General features: G+C 42.1%; 1 protein-coding gene and 1 pseudogene across 3 annotated transcripts in view; one reads left to right on the top strand and one right to left on the bottom strand.

Annotated features, from left to right (window-relative positions):
* Positions 1-26,114, bottom strand: part of CDC23 (cell division cycle 23) — a 32,353-nt gene extending 6,239 nt beyond the window's left edge. Inside the window, exons 1-9 of one of the 3 annotated variants that reach the window (XM_055286117.2) lie at positions 25,898-26,114; positions 25,737-25,809; positions 18,909-19,046; positions 14,147-14,189; positions 13,366-13,471; positions 13,129-13,261; positions 9,990-10,167; positions 9,811-9,908; positions 9,581-9,662 (exon numbers count right to left, since the gene is read on the bottom strand). In XM_055286117.2, coding sequence (XP_055142092.1) covers positions 9,581-9,662; positions 9,811-9,908; positions 9,990-10,167; positions 13,129-13,261; positions 13,366-13,471; positions 14,147-14,189; positions 18,909-19,046; positions 25,737-25,809; positions 25,898-26,058 — 1,012 coding nt within the window. In that variant the 5' untranslated portion in view covers positions 26,059-26,114. The remainder of the gene's footprint in view (positions 1-9,580; positions 9,663-9,810; positions 9,909-9,989; positions 10,168-13,128; positions 13,262-13,365; positions 13,472-14,146; positions 14,190-18,908; positions 19,047-25,736; positions 25,810-25,897) is intronic. The other 2 variants (XM_063642801.1, XM_055286118.2) reach the window with 2 other exon arrangements.
* LOC129486348 (heterogeneous nuclear ribonucleoprotein A1-like) lies at positions 6,749-8,039 on the top strand (annotated as a pseudogene).
* Positions 26,115-27,034: the final 920 nt, after the last annotated feature.

Raw genomic sequence — 27,034 nt, 5'->3', positions numbered from 1 at the left:
GGAGAATCGCTTGAACCCAGGAGGCAGAGGTTGCGGTGAGCCAAGATTGCGCCATTACACTCCAGCCTGGACAACAAAAGCGAAACTCTGTCTCCAAAAAAAAAAAACAAGGTAGCGCTCTAAGTTTCCCTCTCACACAAGAACCAAAGCAGTTCTATTCTCATTGGTCTTAAAAAGTGGAAGTGAAAGATTTCAGCTGAAGAAAGTATAAAAGCCATCTGTCTTACATCAACTGGTGAATAAACAAAATGTGGCATATCCAAACATGGAATACTACTCAGCAATAAAAGGAACTACTGATACATGCTACAATATGGATGAACCTCAAAAGCATGCTAATGGATGGGAGGCTGAAGCGAGAGGATCACTTAAGGTCAGGAGTTCGAGACCAGCATGGTCAACATAGTGAGACCCTGTCTCTAAAAATAAAAAGTATCCAGGTGCGGTGATATATGCCTGTAGTCCCAGCTACTCCAGAGGCTGAGGCAGGAGAAAGCTTGAGCGCAGGAGTTCATGCCACTGCACTCCAGCCTGGTGACAGAGAGAGACTCTGTCTCAAAAAAAAAAAAAAAAAAAAAGCTAACTGAAAGAAGCCAGACAATAAGACTAAATATTGCAAGAATCCATTTATATGAAATTCCTGGAATAGGCAAAACTATAAAGAAGCAAAGCAGTGGTTGCTGGGGGATGGGAATGGGACTGACTGCAAATACACACGAGAGAACTTTTTGGGGTGATGGAGTATTCTAAACTGGATTATGGTAATGGTTACAACTGTACAAATTTACAAAAACTCATTGAAATGTAGACTTAACATTTTATGGTATGTAAATTATACCTCAATAAAACTATGTGTTTTATTGTGTGTTGTTTTTTTTTTTTTTTTTGAGATGGAGTTTCGTTCTTGTCGCCCAGGCTGGAGTGCAATGGTACGACCTTGGCTCACTGCACCCTCCGCCTCCCGGGTTCTAGCGATTCTCCTGCCTCAGTCTCCCGAGTAGCTGGGATTACAGGTATCCGCCACCACACCCGGCTAATTTTCATATTTTTAGTAGTGACAGGGTTTCACCATGTTGGCCAGGCTGGTCTCGAACTCCTGACTTCAGGTGATCCACCCGCCCAGGCTGGTCTTGAACTCCTGGGCTCAAGTAATCCTTCTGCCTCAGCCTCCCAAAGTGCTGAGCCCCTGCACTGGCCCAAGCTATATTTTTTAAAAAAAGAATGAAGAGCTACACCAAGACTAGGAAGGATTTTCATGAAATACTGTTGAATGAGAAAACCAAAATGCAGAGTATGTATATAATATCCTATTTTTGTTAAGCAAGCAGCCCATTAAACCTTGTATATGTATATATACATATTCCTTTTAATGTGGCATGAGAACATATTAACACAAGTAACTTAAAGGGGGAAAGGTACAGCAAGCAAAAGAAACCCTGCACTTTAAAAAATCTCCTTTAAGGGCCAGGCACAGTGGCTCACATTTTATTATTCTCCTTTTACAGATGAAGGAACTAAAGCACAGAAGGTTAGGTAACTTGTCCAAGATTACACAGCTAGGTATCTAAACCAGAATTTAAAATTGGGCAATCTGGCTCAGAGTCCAAAGCTTAACTGTGCTATACTGTAGTATACATATATGTAAAATATATATATATTATACATATATAAATTATATAATATTTATATAATATATATAAATTATATATTTATATTATATATATAAATTATATATTTATATTATATATAAATTATATAATATTTATATTATATATATAAATTATATAATATTTATATTATATATATAAATTATATAATATTTATATTATATATATAAATTATATAATATTTATATTATATATATAAATTATATAATATTTATATTATATATATAAATTATATAATATTTATATTATATATATAAATTATATAATATTTATATTATATATAAATTATATAATATTTATATTATATATATAAATTATATAATATTTATATTATATATATAAATTATATAATATTTATATTATATATATAAATTATATAATATTTATATTATATATATAAATTATATAATATTTATATTATATATATAAATTATATAATATTTATATTATATATATATATAAAAATAAAATGCTGCCGCTCAGGTAGAGACCGTGACTGACAGGTATAGAAGGGAGCAAGTCACATCAAGACATAAAAGCAAAAGAAGCCAGGACTAAACAAGTAGGAGATTCTTGCCATCACTCTACTCTTAAGATTGTCTCATTCTCTCAGGTCCTCAGTTTCCTTTTCTTCTCTCCATCCTTCTTTCTCCTTTTCACTTCCTCTGAACTGGCTATAACATGAAAGCTAACGTATATTTTTTGTCATATCTGATGTTCCCTGCTCTGATTTTTAAGGTAGGTGGGCTGAATTCAACAAACATTTATTGACTGTATGCAGAAATTTTACTGGGCATTACGGATATATTAAGGAAAATAACGATTCATTAAGGAGTTCACCTCAAATGATTATTAAAAGAAAGAAAAAATAAGCTTCTAAATAATTATTCTTCTCATATATATTGATTGTTTTTTTGAGATGGAGTCTCACTGTTGCCCAGGCTGGAGCACAGTGGCATGATCTTTTTGGCTCACTGCAACCTCCGCCTCCCGGGTTCAAGCAATTCTCCTGCCTCAGCCTCCCGAGTAGCTGGGATTACAGGTGCCCACCACCACACCCAGCTGATTTTTGTATTTTTAGTAGAAACAGGGTTTCACCATGTTGGCCAGGCTGGTCTCGAACTCCTGACCCTATGATCCACCCGCCTTGGCCTCCCAAAGTGATGGGATTACAGGCACTGTGAGCCCCCGTGCCCGGCCTTTTTTTTTTGAGATGGAGTCGCGCTCTGTCGCCTAGGCTGGAGTGCAGTGGCACGATCTCAGCTCACTGCAACCTCTGCCTCCAGGGTTCACGCCATTCTCCTGCCTCAGCCTCCCAAGTAGCTGGGACTACAGGTGCCCGCCACCACGCCCGGCTAATTTTTTGTATTTTTAGTAGAGACGGGGTTTCACTGTGTTAGCCAGGATGATCTTGATCTCCTGACCTTGTGATCCACCTGCCTCGGCCTCCCAAAATGCTGGGATTACAGGCGTGAGCCACTGCGCCTGGCCTTTTTTTTTTTTTTTTTTTTAAATAGAGACAGGGTCTCACTGTCTAAAGCCAGATGGGGTTGCCCAGGCTGGACTCGAACACTGGGCTCGAGCCATCTCCTGCCTCAGCCTCACAAGTCACTAAGACTACTGATGCTAGTAATTATGCCTGGCTTCCTTTGATTTTAACTGTCTCTGTTTTAAAAAGAATTGTTAAAAATATGTTAAAAAAAAGAATTGTTATAGTAGTAGAAACCCCGTCTCTACTAAAAATACAAAAAATTAGCCAGGCGTGGTGGCGGGCACCTGTAGTCCCAGCTACTCGGGAGGCTGAGCCAGGAGAATGGTGTGAACCCGGGAGACGGAGCTTGCAGTGAGCCGAGATTGTGCCACTGCACTCCAGCCTGGGCGACACAGCAAGATTCCATCTCAAAGGAAAAAAAAAAAAAAAAGAATTGTTCATTATGTCCCCTATCTCTATTTCCTTTCATCATGTAAAGGGTACTGGGGCCGAGCATGGTGGCTCATGCCTATAATCCTAGCACTTTGGGAGGCTAAGGTCGGAGATCACTTGAGCCCAGTAGTTCAAGGTCACAGTGAGCTATGATCAATGCCCTGCCTCTATATAAAAAATAATAATAAAATAAAGCCAGATGCAGTGGCTCACACCTGTAATCCCAGCACTTTGGGAGGCCGAGGTGGGCGGATCACTTGAGGTCAGGAGATCAAGACCAATCTGGCCAACATTGTAAAACCCCATCTCTACTAAAACTACAAAAATCAGCCAGGCGTGGTGGTGCATTCTGTAATCCCAGCTACTCGGGAGGCTGAGGCAAGAGAATCACTTGAACCCGGGAGGTGGAGGTTGCAGTGAGCCGAGATCGCACCACTGCACTCCAGCCTGGTTGACAGAGCGAGACTCAGTCTCAAAAAACAAATAAATAAAATAAAATAAAGGGCACTGGTATCAATCTGGTTACCCAATCACCAATTCCTGTTTGTTCTAGTTCCTAAATAACTTCTAAATCCAATTGCCGGCCAGGTGCAGTGGCTCACGCCTGGAAACCCAGCACTTCGGGAGGCTGAGGCAGGCGATCACCTGAGGCCAGGAATTCGAGACCAGTCTGGCCAACATAGCGAAACCCTGTCTCTACTAAAAATATGAAAAATTAGCCAGGCATGGTGGCGGGCGCCTGTAATCCCAGCTGTAATCCCAGCTACTCGGGAGGCTGAAGCAGGAGAATTGCTTGAACCCGGGAGGTGGAGGCTACAGTGAGCCGAGATCACACCATTGTACTCCAGCCTGAGCAACGAGAGCAAAACTCCATCTCAAAATAAATAAATAAACAAACAAACAAACCCAATTGCCTCTCTCCATTCCTCCTGCCAATACATCAATTTAGGCTGTCATTCCTAGGACTTGATTATTGTAACATCCTCCTACCTGGCCTCTGTCTCTAGTCTTGGCCTCTTTCTAATCCTCCCAGCACATTGTTTCCAGTCATCTTTTTTTTTTTTTTTTCTAATTTCTAAATAAAACATTTTTTTTTTTTTAAGAGTTGGGGTCTTACTGTGTTGCCTGGGTTAGACTCGAACTCCTGAGCTCAAGTAATCCTTCCGCTACAGCCACTTGAGTAGCTAGAACTACAGGCACACGCAACTGTGCCCAGCTCCAGTCATCACTCTAAAGTGACAATCTGACCACTTTAGAAAGGCATCAAAGGCTCTTCAAGATCTGGCCCCTGTTTGTACATTCTTACCTCCCACACCATGCCTCAGGCACAGTGAACTATCCCAAGCACAATGTCTGTTGTACACTTCAATGCCCTTCCAAAGTCAACCTTTCTCCCTTCTTGAGTTCTTTTTATACTGCCCATCCTTTAAGCATCACCTTCTTCAAGAAGCCTTCCTAATCTCAGACTGATTACATGCTTTTCCTATGTATTCCCTAAGCATCCTGGGTTTACCTTAATCGTAACACTCAATGCATTGAATTATAGTTGTTTTCTTACCGGTCATCTTCAATAGGCAACTGGGGTAGGTATTGCAATACAAGGCACAGTGCCTGGCACACAGAAAATGCAAAAGAGATGCTTTCTGAATAAACTGGAGTCCCACTCTCACCATAATGGACTTTATGATATATTTATAATGCTCTGATACTGAAAAGATCATTTGTTCCTTGTTAATCTGTGTTCTCATAGAATTTCTTCTTCTTTTTTTTTTTTTGAGATGGAGTCTAGCTCTGTCATCCAGGCTGGAGTGCAATGGCACAATCTTGGCTCACTGCAATCTCTGCCTCCTGGGTTCAAGAGATGCTCCTACTTAAGCCTCTTGAGTAGCTGGGAATACAGGCATGTGCCACCACACCCGGCTAATTTTTTTGTATTTTTAGTAGAGACAAGGTTTCGCCATGTTGGCCAGGCTGGTCTCAAATTCCTGACCTCAAGTGATCTGCCCACCTCAGCCTCCCAAAGTGCTGAGATTACAGGTGTGAGCCACTGCGACTGGCCTGTTCTCATAGGATTTATTATATTTTTTATTAATGCTTACTTCCTATACTAAACCATAACTTCTTCAAGGACTAAAAAAATTTATTGAATGATTGGTGGATTAAAATTCCATCTGTTTATTAACAATATCCTAACCTACAAAGGCACAAATATATGATATCAATGTAATGTGACCAAAGACCCAGGAACCAGTGAAGCTAGGCTTTCAATCACAACCAACCAAACCTACTTTCACCTGGGAGTGATCATTCAGCTGTCTATGTCAACTGATTATCAGGCCACATAGTGTGGCCAAGTATAGTATATAGGGCCATGGCTATCAACCGAGGGTGATTCTGACTCCCAGAGAACATTTGGAAATAGCTAGAAACACTTTTAGGTGTCACAACTGGGGGAAAGGAGTTACTGCCATCTAGTGGGTAGAGGCCAGCAATACAGCTAACATCTATGATGCATAGGACAGCCCCCAACAAAAAAATTATTCAGCCTAAAATGTCAATAGTGCTGAGACTGAGACACCCTGATGTAGGAAAACAGGCAGTCTCGTCTTCAGATTTGAAATTCTTATGAGCTTTTTAGCTATATTAAAGTTTAACACAAATACACCTTTGATCCAGTCTTTCACTGCTAGGAACTTATTATATAGATATAGTTGCATAAGCATGCAAAAATAAACATACATGTACAAAGATGTTTCCTGAAGCAATTTTTTTTCTTTTTTTTTTAAGGCAGAGTTTTGCTCTTGTTGCCCAGGCTGGAGTGTAATGGCGTGATCTCAGCTCACCACAACCTCCACCTCCTGGGTTCATGCCATTCTCCTGCCTCAGCCTCCCAAGAAGCTGGGATTACAGGCACGCGCCACCACACCAGGCTAATTTTGTATTTTTAGTAGAGACAGGATTTCTCCATGTTGGTCGGGCTGGTCTCAAACTCCCAACCTCAGGTGAGCTGCCTGCCTCGACCTCCAAAGTGCTGGGATTACAAGCATGAGCCACTGCACCCAGCTGTGCAATGTTTATATTAATAAAAACTAGCCACAACTTATTTATAGAAAATGATTGGCCCATGGATGCCACCAAAGAAGTATCATTAAAGTCTCTCTTCTCTCTGCCGTCATGTCTAAGTCAGAGTCTCCTAAAGAGCCTGAACAGCAGAGGAAGCTCTTCATTGAAGGGTTGAGCTTTGAAACAATCGATGAGAGCCTGAGGAGCCATTTTGAGCAATGGGGAATGCTCATGGACTGTGTGGTAATGAGGGATCCAAACACCAAGTGCTCCAGGGGCTTTGGGTTTGTCACATACGCCACTGTGGAGGAGGTGGATACAGCTATGAATGCAAGGCCACGCAAGGTGGATGGAAGAGTTGTGGAACCAAAGAGAGCTGTCTCAAGAGAAGACTCTCAAAGACCAGGTGCCCACTTAACTGTGAAAAAGATATTTGTTGGTGGCATTAAAGAAGACACTGAAGAACATCACCTAAGAGATTATTTTGAACAGTGTGGAAAAATTGAAGTGACTGAAATCATGACTGACCGAGGCAGTGTCAAGAAAAGGGGCTTTGCCTTTGTAACCTTTGACGACCATGACTCTGTGGATAAGACTGTCATTCAGAAATACCATACTGTGAATGGGCCACAACTGTGAAGTCAGGAAAGCCCTGTCAAACCAAGAGATGGCTAGTGCTTCATCCAGCCAAAGAGGTCGAAGTGGTTCTGGAAACTTTGGTGGTGGTCGTGGAGGTGGTTTCGGTGGGAATGACAACTTTGGTAGTGCAGGAAACTTCAGTGGTCGTGGTGGCTTTGGTGGCAGCCCTGGTGGTGGTGGATATGGTGGCAGTGGGGATGGCTATAATGGATTTGGTAATGATGGAAGCAATTTTGGAGGTGGTGGAAGCTACAATGATTTTGGCAATTACAACAATCAGTCTTCAAATTTTGGACCCATGAAGGGAGAAAATTTTGGAGGCAGAAGCTCTGGCCCCTATGGCGGTGGAAGCCAATACTTTGCAAACCAGGAAACCAAGGTGGCTATGGCGGTTCCAGCACAGCAGTAGCTATGGCAGTGGCAGAAGATTTTAATTAGGAAACAAAGCTTAGCAGGAGAGGAGAGTCAGAGAAGTGACAGGGAAGATACAGGTTACAACAGATTTGTGAACTCAGCCAAGCACAGTGGTGGCAGGGCCTAGCTGCTACAAAGAAGACATGTTTTAGATAAATACTCATGTGTATGGGCAAAAAACTCGAGGACTGTATTTGTGACTAATTGTATAACAGGTTATTTTAGTTTCTGTTCTGTGGAAAGTGTAAAGCATTCCAACAAAGGGTTTTAATGTAGTTTTTTTTTTTTTGCACCTATGCTGTTGATTGCTAAATGTAATAGTCTGATCGTGATGCTGAATAAATGTCTTTTTTTAATGTGCTGTGTAAAAAATAAATAAATAAATAAAAGAAAATAATTAAATTAAAATGATGGCCAGGGCTGGGCGTGGTGGCTCACACCTGTAATCTCTGCACTTTAGGAGGCCGAGGAGGGTGGATCAGGAGGTCAGGAGATCGAGGCCATCCTGGCTAACACGGTAAAACTGTCTCTACTAAAAATACAAAAAAATCAGCTGGGCGTGGTGGCGGGTGCCTGTATTCCCAGCTACTGAGGAGGCTGAGGCCAGAGAATCGCTTGAACCAGGGAGGTGGAGCTTGCAGTGAACTGAGATCGTGCCACTGCACTCCAGCCTGGGCAACAGAACGAGATTCCGTCTCAAAAAAATAAAAATAAAAATAAAATAAAATAACTGGCCAGGCGCGGTGGCTCAAGCCTGTAATCCTAGCACTCTGGGAGGCCAAGGCAGCGGATCACAAGGTCAGGAGATCGAGACCATCCTGGCTAACATGGTGAAACCCCATCTCTACTAAAAATACAAAAAATTAGCCGGGCATGGTGGCGGGCCTCTGTAATCCCAGCTACTCGGGAGGCTGAGGCAGGAGAATGGTGTAAACCTGGGAGGCAGAGCTTGCAGTGAGCCAATGGCACCACTGTACTCCAGCATGGGCGACAGAGCGAGTCTCCGTCTCCAAAAAAAAAAAAGTACATCTATACAATGCTAGTCATCAAAAATAATACAAGTTTAAATGTACTAACATGAAAAGATGGCAAAGATATATTATTAAGTTAAAAAAAGGAAGTTAGATAGCACTATGTATAATGACACAGTTTTGGCAAGCAAAACAATATAGACATACACATATAATACATCCTTTTTTTTTTTGAGATGGAGTCTCACTCTGTCGCCCAGGCTGAAGTGTAGTGGCACGATCTTGGCTCACTACAACCTCCACCTCCCAGGTTCATGTGATTCTTCTGCCTCAACTTCCCAAGCAGCTGGGACTACAGGCGCGTGCCACCACACCCAGCTAATTTTTGGATTTTTAGTAGAGATGGGATTCCACCATATTGGAGAGGCTGGTCTCGAACACCTGACCTCGTGATCTGCCTGCCCTGGCATCCCAAAGTGCTGGGATTACAGGCATGAGCCACCGCGCCCGGCCCCTACACATAAATTTTTAATATCTGCACAGAAAAATATTCTGGAATCATGTTCACCAAACAATCTTCAGAGTAGGATTACAGTGAGCTTTCACATTCTACGGTATGTAATTGTTACCTTTGGTACTTTTGTATTATTGAGTTTTTGTTTGCTTGTTTGTTTGTTTAAGAGATGGGCTCTCACTCTGTTGCCCAGCCCTGGAGTGCAGTGACGTGATCACAGCTGACTGCTGCCCTGACATCCTGGGCTCTCAAGCGATCCTCCCGCCTCAGTCTTCTGAGTAGAGGAAACTAAAGGCATGCACCACCATCCCTAGCTAATTGTGGTTATTTCCACGTGTTACTTATAATAAATATAAATCTTAAAAGAAAAAATGTAGTTAACTCTTACCAATTACACAGCACGTTTCTACACGATATTTATCAATCTCACAGAGGTTATGAGCCAGATAACTTAACTCCGATTTCATGCTCTGGGATAAAAGAAAAAGACAATATAAGCATGAAAAAAGAACTCCCTAAATTATTTTTCCTGTAGCTAATACAAGTGGGTGACAATCCAACCCAGGAGATTAGTGCACAAAAGACCTTAATGAAATCCAAGCAAGGGAAGCAGCTCACCCTGACATAAAGAAGGTTGGAGAATGTGTCCATATTTTCAATCCTGTAAGGGTCTTGTTTCCTTAGCTCATTAAAAATGGAGAGAGCTTTGTCAATATCTGCAGAAAGAAGATAGTTCAGAAAACAGCACAATGCACCTGTCAGGGTCTGATAGTATTTCATTGTCTTTATTCACTCACCTCTGATATTGTGATAGGCAACTGCAATTTGGGAAACAATATATGAGCTCTTAGAGAAGCCCACATCAATGAGATTCTGATACTTTTGCAGAGCCTCCTCTATCAACTGCAACTCTGTGTATATATGAGCCAGAAAAAACTCTTTCATCCAGGTGTCTGGCAAAGACAGGAACTTCAGCTGGCAGCAGGAGAGAGAGGGACACACTTAATATAACTTGACCTCTCTCTCAAACAAACATCCAGGAACTATCTTTATTATCTAAAGGAATTTATCGCTAAAATTTTATTAGAACACCTAGTAATGAAAACAGGGCAGTCCAATTAAGTGAATGTGACTTACGAGCATAATAGGGAGGAATAGCCTAGTTGGGAAAGGCTCCAAAGAAAAGACACGATTTGATGTGAGTCTTAGAGAATGGGTAGGATTTGAATACAAAAGGGGAGAGGAAGAGAAAGAAGACAATAGTCTGGACACAGGTAATAGCATAACGAGAGGCAAAACAGTCATGATGATTGTGAGTGAATAGGACGAGGAAACTAGCTTGGTTTGCGGGGAGGCTATGTACTGGGAAGTAGCGGAAAAACTGGTAGAGTGCATCCTAGGGTAAACAGATAATGGGATACAATAGGGAACCACTACAAATATTCAGTAAGAGAATGACGTGATAACATGGGAGCTTTAAGAATAAGTTTGGAAACAGGCCAGGTGGAATGGCTCAAGCCTGCAACCCCAGCACTTTGGGAGGCTATGGGAGAGGATCCCTTGAGGCCAGGAGTTTGACACCAGCCCTGACAAGAGAGTGAAACCTCATCTCCACAAACAAAAAAAAGAAAAAAATAGTTTGGAAATGGTATGCACATGACTTGGAAATGGAAGTATAAAAATGGGAACCCTAGATAGAAAGTATCCATTACTTATAAGTAATTCACATTTTAGATGACGACTGAGATGATAAAGGAAACCAAGAGAAATGTATACAGGGTGCGGTGGCTCACGCCTGTAATCCCAGCACTTTGGGAGGCCGAGGCGGGCGGATCACGAGGTCAGGAGATCAAGACCATCCTGGCCAACTTGGTGAAACCCTGTCTCTACTAAAAATACAAAAATTAGCCGGGCATGACGGCACGTGCCTCTAGTCCCAGCTACTTGGGAGGCTGAGGCAGGAGAATAGCTTGAACCCAGGAGGCAGAGCTTGCAGTGAGCCGAGATTGCGCCACTGCACTCCAGCCTGGGCGACAGAGCGAGACTCCGTCTCAAAAAAAAAAAAAAGAAAAAAGAAAGAGATGTATACAATAAAGTAACTATGGTTATGTCTCATGAAAGACTAGATAAAAGGAGATAAGAGAAAAGGAAGACAGAAGTATGACTCTAATGTGTCAAGACTGGATGTCGTTAATAGCGATGCTAGTAAGAGTCTATCAAGTTGGGAGAAATAATTTAGTAGGCAAGACAAGGAATTTGGTTTTGCTATTTTGAATCCAGAGATTGTTTAACAAACCTTCAACGAAAGTCTAGCAGGCAGTTACACGTAAGTGAACAAAAGTAAACCAAGATTTCAGATACAGATTTAGTGACATAAATCATTACTGGGGGAAATCAACAAGACTTTAAGGCCAAAAAAAGGAAGTGTATTGTTGCTTCCATTAACTACTGAAGAACAGCAAAATAAACACTATAGACAATGTCCTCTACTAATGGCTAATAAAATGACTGGAGTTTAAGAACAACGTAATATACATTATTTCTTTAATAAGCAAATTTCCGAATCTTTACAGAATCCATGACAGCTCAGAAGAGGCCTGAACAATGTTTTTTTTGTTTGTTTGTTTGTTTGAGACAGAGTTTCGCTCTTTCGCCCAGGCTGGAGTGCAGTAGCGCCATCAGGGCTCACTGCAACCTCTGCCCCTCAAGTTCAAGTGATTCTCTTGCCTCAGCCTCCCGAGTAGCTGGGATTACAGGCATCCACCACCACACCTGGCTAATTTTTATATTTTCAGTAGAGACATGGTTTCGCCGTGTTGACCAGGCTGGTCTTGAACTCCTGACCTCAGGTGATCCACCCACCTTGGCTTCCTAAAGTGCTAGGATTACAGGCGTGAGCCACCGTACCCGGCCATAATGTTTTAATACAATTCTTGATAGCAGAGAAACCTTTCCCATACCATCTTTGGGATTAGGGGAGAAACTATAATAATATTCAGTCTATAAAATAAGTAACAGTAGGCTGGGTGTGGTGGCTCATGCCTGTAATCCCAGCACTTTGGGAGCTTGAGGCAGGAGGATCGCCTGAGGTCAGGAGTTCGAAGCCAGCCTGGCCAATATGGTGAAACCCCACCTCTACTAAAAATACAAAAATTAGCTGGGCATGGTTGTGCGTGCCTGTAGTCCCAGCTACTTGGGAGGCTGAGGCAGAAGAATTGCTTGAACCTGGGAGGCAGAGGTTGCAGCAAGCCGAGATCGTACCACTGCACTCCAGCCTAGATGAAAGAGCAAGACTCTGTCTCAAACAAAAACAAGTCACAATAGAACTGAAATGTGAAGCCGGGCGCGGTGGCTCACGCCTGTAATCCCAGCACTTTGGGAGGCCGAGGCGGGCGGATCACGAGGTCAGGAGATCGAGATCATCCTGGCTAATGCGGTAAAACCCCGTCTCTACTAAAAATACAAAAAATTAGCCGGGCGTGGTGGCGGGCGCCTGTAGTCCCAGCTACTCGGGAGGCTGAGGCAGGAGAATGGCATGGACCCGGGAGGCAGAGCTTGCAGTGAGCAGATATCACGCCACCGCACTCCAGCCTGGGTGACAGAGCAAGATTCCGTCTCAAAAAAAAAAAAAAAAAAAAAAAAAAAAAAAAAAAAAAAAAAGAACTGAAATGTGAAAACATGAATATGAAAAAAATATTCTAATATAACTGGATACAAATCCAACAGCAACTACTGAAAAAAGAGCTAGTCATCAGTCTTTCAAACAAAGACTTAATTCCAAAACAGTGAAAGACACCAGAGGCACAGCAAAGGGAGAACTATAACCAAAGGCCTGCCAAAACTTTCCCCACCCCTATATTACTACAGAATTACAAAAAATTACAAAATAATTATACTTGAAGCAGAGGGTTTTTCACATAGCTCATCACAATTTACCATCTCTTTGTCTGTGATCAGGTTACAGAGTTCTAACCAGGCTCCCCAATGCAAGGGCAAAACATGAGTAGCTTCCACAAATACATCAATGGCCTCTTTAACCAAGTCCAGTTTTCGAAGCACCACACCATACCTGGGAAAAAAAAAGAAACAATCACAGAAGTTAATGCTATTTAACAGCTCCTTTCTACTCAGGAGAATATGTTACAGAAAGTTCCAAATTACTGTAACACTTACAGATAAAGTCCAAATCCATCAAGTTCTCGAGCTTGGTGTTTTTTGCTGAGCTCCACTCTCAATTCTCTAAGAGCCTCATTTTTCACTTGTCCTTTTTCCAGGGGGCCTAGGAAAGAAACAGAGTCTCTGTTCTAAGGTTAGGATGCTGGTTTTCATTTTCTTATTTTATTTATTTATTTATTTTTCTAGAGACAGGGTCTCGCTATGTTCCCTAGGCTGGTCTCAAACTCCTAGGCTCAAGTGATCCTCCCACCTCAGACTCCCAAAGTGCTGGAATTAACAGGTGTGAGCCACTGTACCCAGCTCATTTTCATATGCATAGATATTCTCTTTAGCATCAACGGAAGTTACACCTGAAACCTCTAGCAAACACAAGGTACCAATGATATCTTACACAACCCATTTACTGTATTCCAGAAATTGCAACTACTAATGGGTTTATAGTCATACTCTGTTAGACCCACACAGTTGTTTTTTTTTAATTTGAATTCGTTATGAATGTTTAAAAATCAAAAACCTCAACTAAAACTCTAAATTTCTAGCTTCAGGTTGCAGGGAACAGGGAAGGGCCAAGAGAAGAAAGCCCTCACAATACCAACCCCAGATTCCTCCAAGACAGCCCTCAGCTGTAGCTGGGTACAAGGTAGCTGAGATAAGCCAGGTGCTTTCCAATTTGTAATGGTTATCCTCAGACCATTCATATTACCTGCCTGGCTCTTGGAGGCATTTAAGTTTGCAACCCTGCTTTTTAGGTCAAAAGGTAAAAGAAAAAAATTCGTACCTAAGCTATCAACTGTTTCATCGTCCTTCTTTTTTTCTCCAGACTGTAAGAGAAAATCAACAAATAGGTCTTTTTTCAGTTTATTCTAAAACATATTCTAAAACTAGCATCCTCATCCTACCTAAAGGGCCAAGTTCAACAAAAATGGCATCAACTTTTGGTCACTATTTATTTATTTATTTTTTGAGATGGAGTCTCGCTCTGTCGCCCAGGCTGGAGTGCCGTGGCGTGATCTTGGCTCACTGCAAGCTCCACCTCCCAGGTTCACGCCATTCTCCTGCCTCAGCCACCCAAGTAGCTGGGACTACAGGCGCCCACCACCACGCCCGGCTAATTTTTTGTATTTTTTAGTAGAGACGGGGTTTCACCGTGTTAGCCAGGATGGTCTTGATCTCCTGATCTCGTGATCCGCCCGCCTCGGCCTCCCAAAGCGCTGGGATTACAGGCATGAGCCACCGCACCCGGCCCTATTTATTTATTGAGACAGTCTCACTTTGCTTTGTTGCCCAGGCTGGAGTGCAGTAGCATGGTCTCAGCTCACTGCAATCTCTGCCTCCCAGGTTCAAGTGATTCTCCAGCCTCAGCCCCCCCGAGTAGCTAGGATTACAGGCACCCGCCACCATGCCTGGCTAATTTTTGTATTTTTAGTAGTGACGGGGTTTCATCATGCTGGTCAGGCTGGTCTCGAACTCCGGACCTCAAGTGATTTGCCCACCTTGGCCTCCCAAAGTGTTGGGATTACAGGCGTGAGCCACTGTGCCCAGATGGTCACTAATTTCAAATAACTCTTCAGGGGCTCCCTGGCCAAATCTGGAGTTATCTGAGCACCAAAATAAGTAATGAATTATGCACAATTAAAAATATAAGAATCCATGAGTCCATACTGATACTAAATAGATAAATAAATGGGGAAAGGGAGGGAAGGCTCTTTAAGTAGAATGCCAAGCGTTGAGTAGTAAATGTAGACAGAATGCTAGAGTAGAAAATCATCATTTTGAAACATTAAAGATTGCTTCAGATAAAAATTAACAATGAATATTAAATTTAGAGAAAAATTAGGCCGGGCGCGGTGGCTCACGCTTGTAATCCCAGCACTTTGGGAGGCCGAGGCGGGAGGATCACGAGGTCAGGAGATCGAGACCACGGTGAAACCCCGTCTCTACTAAAAATACAAAAAATTAGCCGGGAGTGGTGGCGGGCGCCTGTAGTCCCAGCTACTCGGAGAGGCTGAGGCAGGAGAATGGCGTGAACCCGGGAGGCGGAGCTTGCAGTGAGCCGAGATCGCGCCACTGCACTCCAGCAGCCTGGGTGAGAGACCGAGACTCCGTCTCCAAAAAAAAAAAAAAAAAAAAAAAAAAAAAAAAAAAAAATTTAGAGAAAAATTTGTATGAGGAGCAAGATATCTGCATGGTCTTAAAGTGTTATCCCCACAGATTGTTGATGAGTTGCAAGGGAAATAACAGTAACTACACAATGGAGAAAATGGATAACATCTTCATCAAATGATCAAAATTAACGTTAGCAGTGAGGGGCTTATAGGCATTGTGTAACACTAGATGCAATGCCCTGTGAAAAAATATCAGACATATCCAAAATGAAGAATGTTCTATTAACAAAAGGGAAAGATTCACATACCAAGAATATGTGAAAAAAGGAGGAGAGAGGGAAAAGTAAGGAAGGGGAAATGGAAAGGGAAAAGAAGTCAAACCCACAGAATGTACAACACAGGGTGAACCCGAATGTAAACTGTGGACTTTTGTTGATATGTGTCAATACTGGTTCATTGATTACAACAAATATATCACACTGATGCAGGATACTGATGGTGAGAGAAGCTCTGTGAGACGGAGAAGGAGGTACATGGAGGTACATGGGAACTCCTGTACTTTCTGCTCAGTTTTGCTGTGAACCTAAAACTGCTTTAAAAAATACTCTATTAATAAAAAAAAAAAAAAAGAAAGAAAGAAAAAGAAACAGGGAGGGAAGATTTATAAATTTTTTAAAAAGTCAATGTCATAAAAGACAAATAAGGATGTTCCAGATTAGTGGAGATTAAAGAGACATGACAACTGATTCTAGATTGTACTGAGGGGGAAACGCTATAGAAGACACTGCTGGGTCAACTGACAAGACTGGAATTCGGCCGAATGCAGTGGTTCAGGCCTGTAATCCTAGCACTTTGGGAGGCCGAGGCACGAGGATCACCTGAGGTCAGGAGTTCCACAGCAGCCTGGACAACTTGGCGAAACCCCGTCCCTATTAAAAAATACAAAAATTAGCCGGGCATGGTGGCGAGCACCTGTAATCCCAGCTACCCAGGAGGCTGAGGCTAGAGAATCGCTTGAACCTGGGAGGCGGAGGTTGCGGTGAGCTGAGATCACGCCACTGCACTCCAGCCTGGGCGACAGAGCCAGACTCCATCTCAAATTAAAAAAAAAATTGGAATTCAATAATAGATTAAATATGGTATCAAATACCATATTTAACAATATGGTGTCAAATTTACTAAAGTTGATAACTATGTTGTGGTTATTTAAGAAAATGCCCTTATCCTAAAGAGAACACATTGAAGCATTTAGGGGTAAAGAACGATGATATCTGCAACTTATTCTCAAATGGTTCAGAGTAAAACAATTCCATGTGTATGCATACATTGTGTAGAGATAAAGTAGAGAGAAATGATAAAGCAAATAGGATTAATGTTCACAATAGGCAAATCTGTATAAAGAGTACATAAGTGCTGGGCACAGTGGCTCACGCCTGTAATCCCAGCACTTTGGGAGGCCAAGGCAGGTGGATCACCTGAGGTCAGGAGTTCGAGACCAGCCTGACCAATATGGTGAAACCCCGTCTCTACTAAAATTACAGAAAATTAACTGGACATGCTGGCATGCGCCTGTAGTCCCAGCTACTTGGGAGGCTGAGGTAAGAGAAACGCTTGAACCCGGGAGGCAGAGGTTGCAGTGAGTTGAGATCGCGCCACTGCACTCCAGCCTGGGTGACAGAGCGAGACTCCGTTTCAAAAAAAAAAAGTACATGAGTATTCTTTGTACTATTCTTTCTCGCAACTTGTCAATTTGGAATTATTTTCAAATAAAAGGTTAAAAAGCAAAGTAAACATTCAGACTTTTTTTTTTTTTTTTTGGCGAGAGAGTCTTGCTCTGTTGCCCAGGCTGGAGTACAGTGGTACAATCTTGGCTCACTGTAACCTCCACCTCCTGGGTTCAAGCGATCCTCCTATCTCAGCCTCCCAAGTAGCTGGGGCCACAGGCACACACCACCACATCTGGCTAATTATTGTATTTTTTGTAGAGATGGGGTTTCACCATGCCGCCCAGGCTTCCTTTTATATTTTATATATTTGCCTTAAGGAACTTTATTTTATCCCAAACTTCAGCATATGCTGGTTCTATTCTACCATAACTCATCCAAATTAGTCCTTCTACACAGGTATAGACTGTATTTGAAAGATTAACTTTTTAAATCACATAATTTCAAAATATCTTTCTTAAACTCATGGAGATATGCAAACTGTGGTATATAAATACAATGGAATATTATTAAACCTTAAAAAAGGAAATTCTTATATATGCTACAACATGGATGAAACTTGACAGCATTATGGTAAGTGAAATAAGCCAGTCACAAAGAGACTAATACCGCATGATTCCATTTATGTAAGGTACTTATAGTAGTCCAGATCATAGAAACAAAAAATAGAATAGTGGTTGCCAAGGGGTCCACCTTGGGGGAAGGGAAAAATGGAGAGTTATTGTTTAATGGGTATAGAATTTTAGTTTTACAAGACAAAAAATGTTCCAGTGATGGGTGGTGGTGATGGTTGCACATTATGAACGCATTTAATACCACTGAACTGTACACTTTAAAAATGTTAAAATGGTAAATTGGAAAAAAAAAAACAAAAACAAAGATGACTTAAATATAGTCCATAACTGCAAGAATTTACCATGCTTGACAAATACAAGCTACGCTAATAGTTGATCAACCTAAATCAGAAAATCTGAAATCTGCATTGCTCCAAAACCCAAAACTTTTTCAGCACCAATGACATTCAAAGCACCAATGACACTCACTGGAGCATTTTTTATTTCAACCAGTAAGTATAATGCAAATATACCAAAATCTGAAAAAAATCTGGAATCTGAAACACTTTTGGTCCCAAGCATTTCAAATAAGGGATACTCAGCCTGTACTAGGAAATGAGGAGCATATAAAATTTTTTTTAAATCAATTTATATAGATAACAGCTAAGAAAAAGTAGGAAAGTAAATTCATAATGTTTCAAAGTAAAATAATAAATTGTACTTAAATTATTATTCAATACAGTATTAAGTTGGTTTACTTGCATTGTCCTTTACAGTCATACTTTTTAATAGTCATGAAAGAAAAACAATAAATATACTATAAAAATGATACATGAATTTATAAATTTAAAAGTCAGCCCAGGCTTTTTAACTTAATTCTTACACAATAATATTAATTCACAGGCATGAAGAACCTTATATAACCTAAAGTAAATAATCAGGTTATTACTTATCCTGTTAGTCATTCCTAAGAATATTTTCTTCTGTACCATCATTTTTAACTTTATTTATGATATCTGTTTTATTATTATTGTTATGTATAAAGTACATTCATTCAGTGGCCCATTGCTAAGCTATTTAAAAGATTTAACTTTTCCATTGGTTCTAAATATGGATGTTTCACTAAAGGCAGAATGACATTTTAAAATGGCCCTCACCAGATATCTGGAATACATATACAGAAAATAGGCTTTCTTGCTATTGCAGCCATGCAGGAAATGTGCTGCCCGATCATACTCTTTAACGTCAAAGTAGGCCTTGGCCAGGGTATAAGCATCCATATCCTGGGCATCTTCCTAAAAAAGAAACAAGCTTATGTAAGTGGTTGGGAATAGGACAATAAAAGTTCAAATCTAAAAAGTATATTGGTTAATTTCAAGATGTAAGAGAAAAATGATTGTTTTCTTCCTCCTAAAAACCTAGAATATGTAGACGCATATATATATATATAATTTTATATATTTATTTTATTACCAAGTAAGCCCACAGAACTCTTTTTTTTTTTTTTTTTTTTTTTTTTGAGACAGAGCCTCACTCTGTCACCCAGGCTGGAGTGCAGTGGCACAATCTCAGCTCACTGCAACCTCTGCCTCCCAGGTTCAAGCGATTATTGTGCCTCAGCTGCCAGAGTAGCTGGGATAACAGGTGTGTGCCACCACTTCCAGCTAATTTTTGTATTTTTAGTAGTGATGGGGTTTCGCCATGTTGGCCAGGCTGGTCTCAAACTCAGGGCCTCAAGTGATCTGCCTGCCTCAGCCTCCCAAAGTGCTAGAATTACAGGTATGAGCGACCGCACCCGGCCAAGCTTTTCTTTCTAATTTTTTCAAAATAAAAAGATGGAGAAAAAAGAAAACTTTAAAAAACTAAACAAACACACTCATAAATGTGTATTGTTTCTACAAATGTAGTAGAAAGTTGAATAGGCTTTGGTGTTAAGGATCTAGATTCAAATTCTGACTTTTTGATTTCCTGGTTTCAGGACATTGGTAGGGAGGTTACTTAGCTTCTCTTAGCATCCATTTCTTCATCTGTAAAATGAAGCCAATAATACTGACCTTACAGATTTGACTTGAGGAAAATGTGAGTCACATAAAATATCCAGCATTAATACTGGCATTCTATTCCTTCTCCTGTCTTTTAAATTCCTACATAAATGCAATGTACGTGCAATTACTTATATTTTTTGTACTTCAATAAAGTTTTGTCATAATTTAGTATTGCTGAAGGCACAGAACACAGCTGTAATTCTCTATGTAAAAAAAATTAGATAATGTCACATTTAAGTTAAAAACACAATCCTTGGCTGAGCACAGTGACTCACACCTGTAATCCCAGCACTGTAGGAGACCAGGGCAAGAGGATGGCTTGAACTCAGGAGTTCAGGACCATCCTGGGCAATGTGGCGAGACCCTGCCTCTACTAAAAATACAAAAAAATAGTTGGGCATGGTGCTTCGTGCCTGGGGTCCCAGCTACTCGGGAGGCTGAAGCAGTGAGCCTTGTTGCAGTGAGCCAAGATCGCGCCACATCACTTCAACCTGGTGACATAGCAAGACTCTGTCTCAAAAAAAAAAACAACAAAAATTCAACCCCCAAATTCTGTTTTTTTGAGACAGAGTCTCGCTCTGTCGCCTAGGATGGAATGCAATGGTGCGATCTTGGCTGACTGTAACCTCCACCTTCTAGGTTCAAGCAATTCTCCTGCCTCAGCCTCCCTAGCAGCTGGGATTATAGGCGCCCGCCACCATGCCCGGCTAATTTTTGTATTTTAGTAGAGACGGAGTTTCACCAGGCTGGTCTTGAACTCCTGACCTCAAGCGATCCACCCGCCTTGAACTCACGGCAGAGTGCTGGGATTACAGGCATGAGCCACCATGCCCGCCCCAATCCTCCAAATTCTAAGGATGAGTTACTTAAAATTTGAATAACTTTATTTTCCTCATCTTTCTTGCCCCAAATATCACCAGCGCAAAACCGGAACCAAAACATATTTCAGTGCTTTCTTCATTGGATCAACATGTCCTAAATATGACCATTTAATTTAGGATTCTGGAGGCCTTTCTCATATCCACTCACCACTTGTTTATTTCTTTCCCCCCAACTTTTTCACCTGCATTATGCCTTTTTGAGTAAGAAATACTCGTTATTGTTGAGTGGGACAAAAAAATCAAGAAAGGCATCATCAGGAAAACAAAATGGATTATAATGAAAAGCATTCAGATTATACAAGACTATGTATACATGCATACTACAAGCCCAGCATAAAATATATTCGTAACAGTCTATATATCCTTATAATTCAGAAAGTTTTACTATTTGGATTATATAATCTTAAATTTTTTTGTTTCATTCTTGCTTATGGGAAGAATCTGGAATGTTCTACTGAAAATTACATGTAATTTAGAGGCATTTAGCATTTGGCTGAATTTTATTTTGTTTCGTTTTGAGACAGGATCTCACTCTGTCTTCTGGGCTGCAGTGTAGTGGCGCAATCTCAGCTCACTCCAACCTCACCCTCCTGGGCTCAAGCGATCCTCCTCCCACCTCAGCCTCTGAAGTCACTGGGACCACAGGTGCGTGCCACCGCACCACCATGTATTTCTAGTACAGACATGGTTTCACTATGTTGCTCAGGCTGGTCCGGAACTCCTGGCCTCAAGCAATCCTCCCAAAGTGCTGGGATTACAGGCATGGGCCACCGTGCTCAGCCAGGTTGAGTTTTTAAACCAAGAAGCCACAATTGGTCCTACTCACATCTTATATTCAGAAAAGCTAAGCTTCAGGGCCGGGTATGGTGGCTCATGCCTGTAATCCCAGCACTTTGGGAGGCTAAGACAGGTGGATCACCTGAGGTCAAGAGTTGAAGACCAGCCTAGCCAACATGGTGAAATCCCATCTGTACTAAAAATATAAAAAATTAGCCAGGCGTGGTGGTGAGCACCTGCAATCCCAGCTACTTGGGAGGCTGAGGCAGGAGAATCACTTGAACCTGGGAGGCAGAGGTTGCAGTAAATGGAGATCATGCCATTGCACTCCAGCCTGGGCAACAGAGTTAGACTCACAAGAAAAGAAAAGAAAAGCTTCGAGTCCAAGACAAAGGATAACAAGTTTAAAGCCTTATATGACATGCTTCTTTGGTAATGTTTATAAAACACTAAGAGTAAGCAAGCCGGGTGTGGTAGCTCACACCTGTAATCCTAGCACTTTGGGAGGCCGAGGTGGGTGGATCACCTAAGGTCAGCAGTGTGAGGCCAGCCTGGCCAACATGGTGAAACCTCGTCTCTATTAAAAATACAAAAATTAGCCGGGCGTGGTGGCACATTCGGTAATCTCAGCTTTTGGGGAGGCTGAGGTAGGAGAATCGCTTAAACCTGGGAGCCAGAGGTTGCAGTGAGCCAATATCGCGCCATTGCACTCCAGCCTGAGTAATACAGCAAAACTCCCTCTCAAAAAAAAAAAAAAAAAAAAATTGGGAGTAAGCTACAACAAACATCTACTATGTAGATTGAGCACGCATAATAATCTTGAATTTTAATAACTTTAAATATCACAGTTATGGCTGAGAGCAGTGAATCATGCCTGTAATCCCAGCACAGCATTTTGGGGGGCTGAGAGGGGTGGATCACTTGAGGTCAGGAGTTCGAGACCAGCCTAGCCAACATGGTGAAACCTCCTCTCTACTAAAAATACAAAAAAAATTAGCCAGGTATTGTGGCATGCACCTGTAATCCCAGCTACTCAGGAGTCTGGGACAGGAGAATTGCTTGAACCTGGGAGGTGGAGGTTGCAGTGAGCCGAGATTGAGCCACTGCACTCCAGCCTGGGTGACAGTGCAAGACTCCGTCTCAAAAAAAAAAAAAAAAAAAATTCACAGTTTTGGCCAGGCACGGTGGCTCACACCTGTAACCCCAGCACCCTGGGATGCCTCGGTGGGTGGATCAACTGAGGTCAGGAGCTCAAATCAGCCTGGCCAACACGGTGAAACCCCATCTCTACTAAAAATACAAAAAATTAGCTGGGTGTGGTGGCACACGCCTGTAGTCCCAGCTACTCAGGAGGCTGAGGAAGGAGAATCCCTTGAACCTGGAAGGCAGAGGCTGCAGTGAGCCAAGATCAAACTACTGCATTCCAGCCTGGGTGACAGAGCAACATTCCATCTCAAAAAAATAAATAAACAAAATAAAATAAATAAGTCACAGTTTTAAGGTTTACTCTAGTTTATACTTTAGATCAAAACATTACTCTGGGGTTTTTTAGAGATAGTCCCTAAAGAAGACCTGAAAACACTAAGTACACAACAAATTGGTAAAGCGGCTGCTGAATCAATCATTCTCACAGCAAACTGAAAGCTATTCAACAAACCAATAGCTAATACTTTACAATAATTCAATAATGGTCAGGTTTCTGCAATGTCTGTAAAATCCCGGTATATAATATGAACCCTCAGGAGAGGGTGATATTTACTGAGGCTCTACTTCTCAATAAATATGCTTTATTTACTCATTCAATAGTTATTTATCCTATTTAGGGAACACTTATACACTGTTGGTGGAACTGTAAGTTAGTTCAGCCTCTGAACTAACAGAGTTCATAGATTTTTCAAAGAACTAAAAATAGAATTACCATTTGACCCAGCAATCCCATTACTGGGTATATACCCAAAGGAAAATAAATTATTTACCAAAAAAACACCTGCACTCGCATGTTTACCACAGCACTATTCACAATGGCAAAGACATGGAATCAATCTAGGTGCCTATCAATGGTGCACTGAAGAAAATGTGGTACATATACATCATGGAATATGACACAGTCATAAAAAAGAACAAAATCATGTCCTTTGCAGTAACATGGATGCAGCTAGAGGCCATTATCCAAAGTGAATTAACACAGAAATAGAAACCCAAATACAGCATGTTCTCACTTACAAGTGGAAGCTGATCACTGGGTATACGCAGACTTAAAGATGGGAACAACAGACACTGGGGACTCTAAAAGTGGGGAAGGAGGAAAGCAAAGGGTGAAAACTATCTGGCCAGGTGCAGTGGCTCACACCTGTAATCCCTGCACTTTGAGAGGCCAAGGCAGGTGCATCACCTGAAGTCAGGAGTTCCAGACCAGCCTAGTAAACATGGTGAAACCCTGTCCCTACTAAAAATACAAAAAGTTAGCCGGGTGTGGTGACGGGTGCCTGTAATCCCAGCTACTCGGGAGGTTGAGGCAGGAGAATTGCTTGAACCCGGGAGGCAGAGGTTGCAGCGAGCCAAGATCATGCCATTGCACTCCAGCCTGGGCAACAAGAGCAAGACTCCGTCTCAAAAAAAAAAAAAAAAGTAAAATAAAATAAAACTATCAGGTATTGGCCGGGCGCGGTGGCTCACGCCTGTAATCCCAGCACTTTGGGAGGCCAAGGCGGGCGGATCACGAGGTCAGGAGATCGAGACCATCCTGGCTAACACGGTGAAACCCCGTCTCTACTAAAAATACAAAAAATTAGCCGGGCGAGGTGGCGGGCACCTGTAGTCCCAGCTACGCGGGAGGCTGAGGCAGGAGAATGGCGTGAACCCCGGGGGGGCGGAGCCTGCAGTGAGCCCGAGATTGAGCCACTGCACTCCAGCCTGGGGGACAGCGAGACTCCGTCTCAAAAAAAAAAAAAAAAAAAAAAAAAAACTATCAGGTATTATGTTCACTATTTGGGTGATGGGGTCAACTGAAGCCCAACCTCAGAATCACACAATATATCCATGTAGCAAATCTGCACAGGTAACCCCTGAATCTAAAATTTAAACAACAAAATCAATTATTTATCCTATTCAGGACCAACGATGGGCCTAGGCATTATGAAAGTGGGCACAAGAGTAAAAGCTAATGAGACAGATATAAACTGCATTGACTCAAAAAATTTACCTAAGAGTACACCGTATGCTTTACCCTTATTGCTTTATTTAATCTTCTTGAAAACCCAGCAATTATTAACATTACCTATAGATGAGAAGGCTGTCACTTAGAAATCATTTGCCCACATTGGTGCTACTAATAAAGAACTTGACCGAAATATAGATTCAAGCACCAGGCACACTTCTAAGCGGTCTATATCATTATCTCATTGACTTCTCTCAATATCCCCATTGAGTAGATACTATTACTATCGTCACTGCACAGATGAGGAAACTGGCTCAGAAGGTTAAGCTGCCAAAGGTCACTTGAACCCAGAATCGTCTCAACCCAGCACCTAAACTTAAACATTATTTGCTATGCTGATCAGACAACAGTGTAGGTGTTGTAAAAACTTCATTTATTTATTTATTTATTTATTTATTTATTTATTTATTTTGAGATAGTGTCTCGCTCTGCCCTTGGGCTGGAGTGCAATGGCGCGATCTCAGCTCACTGCAACCTTCGGCTCCCGGGTTTAAGCGATTCTCCTGCCTCTGCCTCCCGGGTAACTGGGATTACAGGCGCGCACCACCATGTCCGGCTAATTTTGCATTTTTACTAGAGACGGGGTTTCACCGTGTTGGCCAAGCTGGTCTCGAACTCTTAACCTCCTGATCCGCCCACCTCGGCCTCCTAAAGTGTTGGGATTACAGGCGTGAGCCACCGCGCCAGACCAAAACTTTTGATTCTTCTCATCCTTTTGGGTATTTATTAGGAGATATCCTTACAATAATTCCTTATAATAATATTTACTATTATGAGGCACTCTTATGTCTAGGTTTGGCTATTAGCCCTAAAAGGCTAAAATCATAAGCAGTAATTGTTTACTAATTCTCTCCAGCTTTAAATAAGAGCACCACCAAGTCTTTCAAAGCTCAAGAAAACTAAATGCATAAAACCATTTAAAACACCCAGCTCTTTGAATGCCTGAATTCCCTCTACAAACATTCCTGCTAGGCAGTTTGCTCTCCTCCAGTGACAGGGCACTCAGTGGCTCTTGAGGCACACCCCTGGGTTGATAGGGAGTGCTCACTGTAAACATGTCCTTACCTCTGTAATAGGCGGAGGCTGTTGCAGCTCGGCCAGAGGCAATGCTGGGAGAGAGAAAGCCAACTCCGCCGACCTGGAACACCCACACAAACTAGATCAGCTCGGCAAGCCCCCCAAGGCCAAGGATCCAAGCCCCGTCCCTTCCCACTCCAACATCTCACCATTTGCTACTGTGTAGTAGGCCCCGCTCCTGGGTAAGGCCCGCAATAAGCAGCAGTTGCTTTTTAATTTCCCGCAAATCTGAGAAATCGCTGTTTATGGACAGGACAGGCGCCACTGCCGCCGTCACAGCCACCGGGACTACGGAGGTACTCGCAGCCATTTTCCCGACTCAGGCCACTCCAACCAATCATCGGCGATAATACTGGCTGCCCATCTGCACCAAAAATATCTGCCTGTCATTGGCCGGCTCTTGCTCCAGAAAAACCAATCATAGGTCTTATTCTGAAACGTCACGAAGAGGCGGGGGAAAAGAAACAACTACATCCCCAAATGGCCAAGAGCTACTGAGGCGGGAAAATTAGAAAATAGGCGGGGCGAGGGAGAAGCCACGACCTCTGGGCGGGGCGGGGAAGAAGGGAATGAGTGACTGGGAAAAGTAAACTGGGAAGATAGGGGTGGGAGTAGGGGCAAGAAAGGGTGGAGAAGGGAGAGTGCCTTTCACTTTAGGGGTGATGTGATTGGATGAAAAATAGAAAGGGTGTAGTTTCAGGGCCGACTCTGTACTAGATAATGATAAAGTGATGTGTATGCTAGGAAAGATGCATGGTAGCCTCTGGATTCTTCCTTAAAATAGGAAGATGTATCGCCCCATGTGGAGGATTTTTCCTCTTTGTCTACCCTTTTTTACCCCGGGTAGCCCGGGGAGGTGGGGGTGAGAGCATTTTTCTATAACATTTATAACAATAATTGTTAACATTTCACATTTATTGAGGGCTTATCCTACAACAGGTTCTGCCCTTTTACAACTATAATCTGGTTTAATCCTGAAAACAGCACTATGATATTCGTATCATCCCTATTTTATAGAAAGAAAAACGGAAGCTCGGCCAGGCGCGGTGTCTCAAGCCTGTAATCCAACACTGTGGGAGGCCGAGGCAGGCGGATCACGAGGTCAGGAGATCGAGACCATCCTGGCCAACACGGTGAAACCCCGTCTCTACTAAAAATACACAAAAATTAGCCGGGCGTGGTGGCACGCGTCTGTAGTCCCAGCTACTCGGCAGGCTGAGGCAGGAGAATCGCTTGAACCTGGGAGGCAGAGGTTGCAGTGAGCCGAGATCGTGCCATTGCACTCC

This window comes from Symphalangus syndactylus, chromosome 7 (assembly GCF_028878055.3).
Source record: "Symphalangus syndactylus isolate Jambi chromosome 7, NHGRI_mSymSyn1-v2.1_pri, whole genome shotgun sequence".
Lineage (NCBI taxonomy): Eukaryota > Metazoa > Chordata > Mammalia > Primates > Hylobatidae > Symphalangus > Symphalangus syndactylus.
Note: the sequence above shows the minus strand (reverse complement) of the source record. Positions and strands in the feature narration are given on the sequence as shown.